Consider the following 9,156-nt stretch of genomic DNA (forward strand, 5'->3'; position numbering starts at 1 on the left):
TGACGGAGGACCCTGCGGGAGCACCTCACGCCCACCTCTCACTCACTGAGGCAGGGGTGTGTTGTAGTGTGTTGTAGGGGGGATGCTACATGTCCGAGGTGCTGTTGGATGGTCCAACAAGGGTTGCTGTGTCTATAGTTTGTGTAGATCCCAATGCATGCTTTCAGTGACAGGGACACTGTACTAAATACAGACGTAAAAAAAAAAAAAAAAAAACAGATGTCCTCTCTGAGATCAAAAAAAGACCCCTGGGCATTTTTCTGGAACAGAGTCGGGCTATGACTCTTATGCCTGGCTAAATTTGCCCCTGTGGTAACTCTCTGCCTCTGATCGTCCCCATCTTCAATAAACGGTCGCCCCCTCCTTTCCCCACTCTACCTAAAACCTAATGTGGTGAGGGGACAGGTGCAGATTGGTCGCAGGAGCATCATCCAGGTGGATGCTGCACATTGATGGAGGTGGAGGTGACTCTCCAATGTCCCAAAGTATGCAAAAGTGTTTTGACGATCTCAAGCAGCGCTTTAGAATTGGAAGGGATCATTCAGTCACACAGAGGTGTAACCCGGTGTCAGAAGTAGGACAATTAGGTTTGTGGATGAAGGGCAGCGGTGGTAAATGTGTCGAAGAGCAAGATAGAAAGAAAAGATGTAGCAGGCGTAGGAGGAAATTTACAGCTCCTGCAGTGTGCTGCTTTCTCTATGCTGAGGGCAGGTATGGTGTTAACATTATATGGATTGAACAGCTCTATTTGAAGATGCAGTTGATGGAGCTTTTGAACAGAAGCAGTTAAGATATGCAGACTTGGTGACTGAAGTGACAGAGCAAGTGTGGGTGGCATATATTAAGTCTGTACAGATAAGTGTTGGGGGATTTGTAGCAAAGTCTGCCACATCATTGCTGACTGCATTTGAATTTAGATGCAGTGTGCTACTGGCGGCCATGAAGGAATGGTCAGAAGCAGTTGGAAGATCTCATCAGTGTTTGTGGAGAAGGAGACGGAGGGCATGTGTTGGCAGGGGGAGTGCAGTATTAAGCTGAGGTTAAAGGTGGTGTTTAAAGGATGCAGAAGAATGGGAGAGCATTAGATTGGTAGATCCCAATGGGGCCTGTGGCATTGAGGATACATTAATGGTGCTAGTGATGATTTGTGTGACCTTAATCACCAAGGAGGCCATTAATGGATCTGCAATGTGAGGGTTTGTGTAAAGTCCCATTGGAACTGGAGGCACTGAGCTTGCATTAACGGTACCAGTGGGGATGGGTACATTATAGACCCTGGGACCAGTATGGGTTTTCCTTGTTCAGATGTGGGTAAAAACTAATGCTGCTTTTCCACTGAATGTCCCTACTTGACTCGGCTTGGCTCTTGTTATTTCATTAGGCAAATCTGGTCCTGTTTCTGGAATTGGATAATATTTTTAAATCCCTGCTCATGCCTGGCATGAAGGCGAGACTAAAATGTGGCAGAGCGCTGATCGTCCAGAGAGAGTCGTCACTCTACGCCACGCAACGCAGACGACCAGCACCAACTCTCTATCTGTAAAATCTCCAGCTGCAGCAGAGATCACGTTTGTTTTTATCTGACTCACGACGGCAGCTCGTAAAATGACGCCGTGGTCTTTTGAAGAGTTTCAAACGCTCCTTGGATCGGTGGCGGACGAAAGAATCCAGTGAGAGCTGGACACTGCAACAAGGAGAAGTCTGCTGATCATGAGAACTGGGGCTGGGAGATGGGTTCAGTCCCAGAGAAAAGCATGTCAAGCCGTGTTGAGCTAAATCGAGTCGAGCTGATATCATAAAGAGGAAAAGCACCGTAAATGGAACTGGTGGCACTGTGCATGAACAAGGTAGGCCTGGGAGCCTTGATCTCTCCATATTCAACCTTTTGGAGGTATGATGGGCTTAACTGAACCAAGTACGGATGAAGAAGGGTCCCTATGCCTAACCCCAGTGGATACTTTCATAGTCTCATTAGTCTAGGCCCAAATGCATAGCAAACTAACAGAACTTACTTTAACCCAAGCCTTGTCTAATCCTACTCTGCTCCTATCACTACTATCATCACATGGCTTGTTTAATCTCTATAGAGAAATATTAACAAATAGAATGGCATACTCAAGAGCAGCTGCACATGAGTCATTACTCACTATGTATAAAATCTCCCAGCATCGGTCTGTCCATCCAATACTTCTGGGATGCCGACCTAACCATCCAACCTCAGCACCTGACCTCACTAATGCTGATGTGCCATCAAATCTTTAAAGAAATGTTCAGTAATTTCAGTCAGCCACCACTCCAACACTGTGTGGACAGCAGTGGTCAACCAAGCAGAAACGGACCAAGACTCTGTGGGATACAGGAGCTGATAACTTTCAGCAATGAATGCCGCTACGGTCTAAAACTGTACAGCTACATACTGGATATATAATATAGGTGTTTATAAGTGGTCAGCGAGAGTCTTTTCCACATCGTCTGTCTCCAACCCCAATCAAAATTCACCTCTTGGCACGACAAACAAATTTACCTTCAGATGAATTTACTCAGCAGATAATGGTGAAGCGTCTGAGTGCATGGGGAACAGGATAATGACCCTCATGAGGCACAGACCAGATTTTGAAACTCGAGGAGGATGAAAGGACACGGATGGAACGGCGTGTTTGTGTTTGTTTGACGTGGGAAAAGCCTGGGCTGTGAGGCTGGAGTCGGGATTAAGGCAGGGATCATCCCTGGTGATCAGGCTATTCTACATTTCCCTTTCATAGCACATCAAAAAGCACTGGCTTCAGAGAGGGATCCGGCTTAGTGCTCCAGTCAATTACCTTCAATCACGCCCACATCTCACAGCACTGGGAGGACCGAGGGTCTAATGTGGCTCCTGACTGTGTGTTAACAACTTAATGACAACGCTGGGTCATGCATATACATCTATAATACGGCCGTAATACCCGTACGACAGAGTTCCCAACGGAAAACCGTGAAAGCTCCATGTTCCGGACACGAATCGATACCCAGCGGAGAGAGCATCCTTAAAAAATGCTGCTTTCATTACCCTTCATTTGCAAGAAATCCATCCTGGCAGTGAGAGTGGGCCGGAACACGTGGAAATGTCGCCTCGCAGCGAGAAGAAAGAGCGAGAAGAAAGAAGGAGAAGAAAGCCGAAGACACCAAAACACGGCCGGGCTTTGAAACCCGCAGATCAAGAGCGCTGAGCCCTGCTCAAAACAAACACGCAGCAAAGAGCATGGATTTTAATTTCGTTCTGATCTATAGCAGGCCGTGCTGCTCAGCGCTGGCCTCAACGACACTGACACAATCAATGAGCTCGGAGACGGAGATGAATCAGAATTGACAATTTGTTAGAAACCCCTCCAAATTGCTCGTGCACGGTTTTTGGACGGAAACATGTTTTTTTGTGAATTAAGGAACCTTTTCCTGTTGTTAGCAACAGATAGATGCTTTCTATAAAACCTTTGTTCAATGTTTCAGTTTAATATCTCTGTAGTTTCTCTTTAATTAATCTGTAGTTCTACCTTAAAATCTCTGTAATGTCTCCATAATGTTCCTCCTTAGTATCTGTGTATGTTTTTGTTAATAACTCTGTAGTTCCACCTTAACAGTTATGTCTTGTATCTCATTAATATCTCTGTAGTTTTTTTTTAGTATATTATAGTTCCACCTTAAAATTCCTGTAATGTTCCCTTATTTATCTCTGTAAAGATCCACATTAATATTTATGTCGTGTATCTCATTACACCTTTGTAGTCCCCCCTATACATATATATATATATATATATGTTTATCATGTTTACCTCAGCACGGCGTTCTTCCCGTCACTGGCCATGCAGCGGACCTGGCGAGTCTGATACCCGATCTCCGTCTCCAAGGCTCTGGGAGAGAGGTGGTGCTGATGGAGTTGAAGGTGATGATGATGGTGATGTTGATGGTGGTGGTGGTGACTCTGGTTGTTCTCCACGTGTCTCTTGACAGAGTTTCTCTCCGTGTCTCTGAAGTCCACTGTGGTCCGGCCGCTCTGATACAGGTCTTTATCCTGAGGACGCCGACACTCGCTCCAGGGTCCAACCTTCAGGCTGTAGTGATGTTCTCCTGGAGACGACGTGGAGACAAAGATTTCTCATTTCTCATATTTATTACTCAACTTCCAGAAGATCACAGGGGTATGACTGTTCTAGGCACAGCCCCCAGACCCTGAGGAGCTCTGAAACTCAGAATGGGGGGGCAGCCTCAACCTGGAGGAACAAGGAAGGCTTGCCCTTAAGCAAGGGAATGCCTCACAGCTTGTGGAATTCAAATGCACAATCCTGAGGGACCGCCATCAACTGAACCAAGTCAGTCCAACATTGCTGGTCTCTTGGGATTGTGTGTTCAGGTTCTACAGGATGCGAGGCACTCACTCGCTTAAGGGCAGGGCCTCCCATTTTCTCCAGGACAGGGATTTCTCTCTCCGGATGTTCACACCTTTCAATTTCCTGAGTTTTAGGAGTCCATAGAGCTGTGTCTGTGGAAGCACAAGCATCCCAGTGATTTTGGCCTGATTCAGCTATGACCAACCCCTCAGCTGTGCTGGCAAACCGAGAAGCTCAAGCCAGGTCACGTGAAGTTTTACCACTTCCTTTCAAGCTAAATTTGGAGCTCAGCATACTTGCAGGGGAACTCTAACTGCCCTGTTCTGCCATGCTAGTGGTGCTGAGGAGGTAGGGCAAAGAAGAGGTAAAGAGGGCATCAAAATCTAACTGACCTTGGTCCATACAGGGCGGCTGGTGAGCACAGGGCCGCGTCTGAGTCAGGTTTGGACACTCCGAGCCTCCGTACATGGGCGCAGCGAGGACCCTCCTGGTGCGGTGCTGGACCCCGGGTCCACATGTGGTGCTGCAGCCGGACCAGGGGGAGAGGTCTGAGAGCACACAGTCCAGGGGGCAGGGGATCAGACAGGCCTGCTCCAGGGCCGGGCGTGGGGAGAAGAACTCGCAGATCCGCTCGGTCACCTCCGAGCCATTTACCGTCCTGACGCAACGCACGCTCCGCCTCTGAACGCCCCGCTGTGCCGTCACACACCTGTGAGGAACACCAGGGGCACAAAAGGTTTAGGATTAATAATTAATACTCTTCATATATCCATTTATCTGTCTGCCTTTTACATGTACCTCATCAGCTCATTGGAGTGCAGAGGGGCCAGGGAGCAGCCCCCCCACTCGGACACGGCCCACTCGAACAGGTCCTGGTGCCACTCACACACTTTAAAGCAGGAGCGCTGACTGGGCGGCCGATCGAGGGCACGGCAGTTTGACGGGTGAGTGTTCCAGCCCTCAGAGTGCACACACCACACTGTCCTTGTCTGCAGCCCCCCGGAGCCGCACTCTTCCCCCACACACCTCCCCCATTCCCCTACGGAGAGAGAAAGAAAGAGCGATTCAAGGTCTGTTCCAAAACATAGTTAGCTCCCTAAGTAGGCAGTGACTCTGTAGGCAACGTTCTAACAGTGGTCTGTCCTCATGAGGCAGATTATTGAGACGCTGTAGACAGAGAGCGATGGTGTCACGGCTTGTTCCCGCCCACAACCAGTGTTTTCTTCCCTGAGCTTCTAGCATTGCCTCAGTATTTCAGGGCAGTGGAGTCTACTCCTTCTTTTTTTTTTTTTTACCATGATTTCAATGATTTGCGCCGCATTAAAATCTATCCACATTAAGGTATCTCAGTAGGCAGCGTATGTAAGGTGTCTACGAATTGGGACAGCCCATGTGTCAGGAGCGTCACATTCTGACACGAAATGCTTTCTATGTAGACAGCTCATTAGGTTTTGGGACAGACCTTCAATGTGAACCTGTGTCCACTATAATACCACAGTCCTCCTCCACTCACCTCCAGAGCCGGAGAGGGAGAGAAAATAGGCAGCAGGCAGTCGCCATAGTTTAACTCAAACCTTAACATTAAACCTAAACCTTACTTTAATCCTAACTTTAAATTTTAACCTAAACATTGTCCCTAACCCTATCCCCCTATAATAACCTTAACACTAGTCTTTACCTTAATCCTCACTCTCTCTTTAGCCTTAACCTTACCCTAAGCTCATGAGGTTCTCAGCTTCAAATGTGATGTCTCCTGTTATTAATGTGTGCATTAAAAGTCAAGAGCCCAAGATCTGGGTCCCCGCTAGGTAAGTAAAATCTGGTATACACACACGCACACACACCCACACATACACACACACACACACACACACACACACACACAGAGACAATGATGCGTGAGACAGCCATTACCCAGTAATGACTCCTTTATGGGTGTGTGATCACATGGCTTTAAAAACACAGAGAGCTCACAGACTCATGTCGTCCTTCTCTGAGCTCAGGGTCCATCCGACTGCGTTTGTCCTGTTCCACATGCATCAGCAGAACCTGGGCCATTAAACCCACGCGCGTGTTCCTGTTCACGCACACCGAGCCTTTAAAATCAATCCTGCACTTAATGGGTTTTAATTAGATTAGTTTAATTACAGCCTGATCTCTTCTTCAAACTCAACGTCACACGTGCGCTTTAATCCAGACTTTCTCCGGACCTGAGGGACGTTAATCAGGGCCGAGCGCCTCTGTTCCGCACCAACAGCCTCTGTTCTCTTGGGAAAGGTTTATATGAGGCATAAGAACATTTCTGTGAGGGTTTGGTGGAACGGGGAATGGGACTGATGTTGTACGATTATCTGGATCCCAGAGAGTGCCTTCAGTCCAGAGAACACAGTTCCACTTCTCCACAGTTTATTTAACGCCTATGTAACAGCATCATTTACCACACATACAACAGCACAACACATTACACATAACACCATTTCAAATACAAGCCAGCCCCAGGGGGCAGGCAGTGGACGAACACACACCACAATCTTCAGGAAGGTGAAGCCAAACCCGATTTTGGACGTAGTGTAAGCTCTTCCTACTCAGTGCTGAACAACTAAACCACTGACTTATTTTTGCAGTCTTTGGTTACAGTTACATTACTTAAGGTGGAACTGACTCTAAATTCAGGAGAACACTAACTGCATGAAAGTAAACACAGAGCGAAAGTGCTACAAAATTAAACAGCTCGAGTTACACATGAGTTTCTGTGGGAATTTAAACAGTGAATAAACACTTACAGACAATTTACACTTCAGACACCAACAAGATACAGTCGCTTCTTACTCACACACACCGATCCACCTTAAAAGATACAGTCGCTTCTTACTCACACACACCGCTCCACATTAAAAGATACAGTTGCTTCTTACTCACACGCACCGCTCCACCTTAAAAGATACAGTCGCTTCTTACTCACACGCACCGCTCCACCTTAAAAGATACAGTCGCTTCTTACTCACACACACCACTCCACCTTAAAAGATACAGTCGCTTCTTACTCACACACACCGCTCCACCTTAAAAGATACAGTCGCTTCTTACTCACATGCACCGCTCCACCTTAAAAGATACAGTCGCTTCTTACTCACACACACCACTCCACCTTAAAAGATACAGTCGCTTCTTACTCACACACACCGCTCTACCTTAAAAGATACAGTCGCTTCTTACTCACACACACCACTCCACCTTAAAAGATGCAGTCGCTTCTTACTCACACGCACCGCTCCACATTAAAAGATACAGTCGCTTCTTACTCACACACACCGCTCCACCTTAAAAGATACAGTCGCTTCTTACTCACACACACCGCTCCACCTTAAAATATACAGTCACTTCTTACTCACACACACCGCTCCACCTTAAAATATAAAGTCACTTCTTACTCACACACACCATTCCACCTTAAAATATATAGTCGCTTCTTACTCACACACACCGCTCCATCTTAAAAGATACAGTCGCTTCTTACTCACACACACCGTTCCACCTTAAAAGATACAGTCACTTCTTACTCACACACACCGTTCCACCTTAAAAGATACATCCATCCATCCATCCATCCATTATCTGTAACCGCTTATCCAATTTAGGGTCGCGGGGGGTCCAGAGCCTACCTGGAATCATCGGGCGCAAGGCGGGAATACACCCTGGAGGGGACGCCAGTCCTTCACAGGGCAACACAGACACACACACACACATTCACTCACACACTCACACCTACGGACACTTTCGAGTCGCCAATCCACCTGCAACGTGTGTTTTTGGACTGTGGGAGGAAACCGGAGCACCCGGAGGAACTTAAAAGATACAGTCACTTCTTACTCACATACACCACTCCACCTTAAAAGATACAGTCACTTCTTACTCACACACACCGCTCCACCTTAAAAGATACAGTCACTTCTTACTCCACACAGTGCTCCACACTGGAGCACACTGCTCCACCTTAAAAGATACAGTCACTTCTTACTCAAACACACTGCTCCACCTTAAAAGATACAGTCGCTTCTTACTCACACACACCGCTCCACCTTAAAAGATACAGTCGCTTCTTACTCACACACACCGCTCCACCTTAAAAGATGCAGAGTTACTAAATGACCACAAACAGAACGGGGGAGTTTATTTTCCTGTGAGAACCGTAGACCTCCAGATTCATAGCTGCTTTTAAGTCTTACACACTTCTCTCCTGATGCTGAGGTCGGCGCTGTATAGAAGTAAATAAAGGCCTTTAACTGGGCGCTGGGCGAGAGCTGGAAGGAGGGTCAGTGTTAATTGCCTGAGGTTTGGACGAAGGACATGTGGAGAGCTCTGGTTCTGAGAAGGTTTCAGAGGAGGCAGATTTCCTCGAGTGTGAGGACTGTGTTTAATCCTCCACTCACTCCAGCTCAGTGTGTGTTTCCTTTTGTTTACTGCGTGCTATTGGCCGGGTAATGAAGCCAGTGTGTGTTATAGAGCTTTTTTTTTCTGACAGGCGCCTATTCTCTGTGTGTGTGTGTGTGTGTGTGTGTGTGTGTGTATAAAGAGCGGTGGAGAGGAAACAATACCTTTAAGCTGTTTATTCTCTGGATGAAGGAGAAGGGCTTTAAAGAGCCTGTCACTTCCCGTCCTGATGAAGCCCCTGTGGCGGAGGAATAGACTTCACACTCAGGCTTTAATTGAACACTTCATTTCTGCTCTGAGAGGGCTGTAACGCTGGCAGTAATAGTTTCTACTCCAGGTTTACTCTGGAGTAGAAGTGCAT

At 47.1% G+C, this 9,156-nt stretch overlaps 1 protein-coding gene across 1 annotated transcript in view; it reads right to left on the minus strand.

The window, feature by feature from the left end:
* The window catches only part of thsd7ba (thrombospondin, type I, domain containing 7Ba), a 181,955-nt gene extending 176,443 nt beyond the window's left edge, over positions 1–5,512 (minus strand). Inside the window, exons 1-4 of the mRNA XM_066686841.1 lie at positions 5,497–5,512; positions 5,163–5,403; positions 4,757–5,073; positions 3,810–4,104 (exon numbers count right to left, since the gene is read on the minus strand). Of these exons, the coding sequence (XP_066542938.1) occupies positions 3,810–4,104; positions 4,757–5,073; positions 5,163–5,403; positions 5,497–5,512 (869 nt within the window). The remainder of the gene's footprint in view (positions 1–3,809; positions 4,105–4,756; positions 5,074–5,162; positions 5,404–5,496) is intronic.
* Between the last annotated feature and the right edge of the window lie 3,644 nt (positions 5,513–9,156).

This window comes from Hoplias malabaricus, chromosome 12, assembly GCF_029633855.1.
Source record: "Hoplias malabaricus isolate fHopMal1 chromosome 12, fHopMal1.hap1, whole genome shotgun sequence".
Taxonomy (NCBI): Eukaryota; Metazoa; Chordata; class Actinopteri; order Characiformes; family Erythrinidae; genus Hoplias; species Hoplias malabaricus.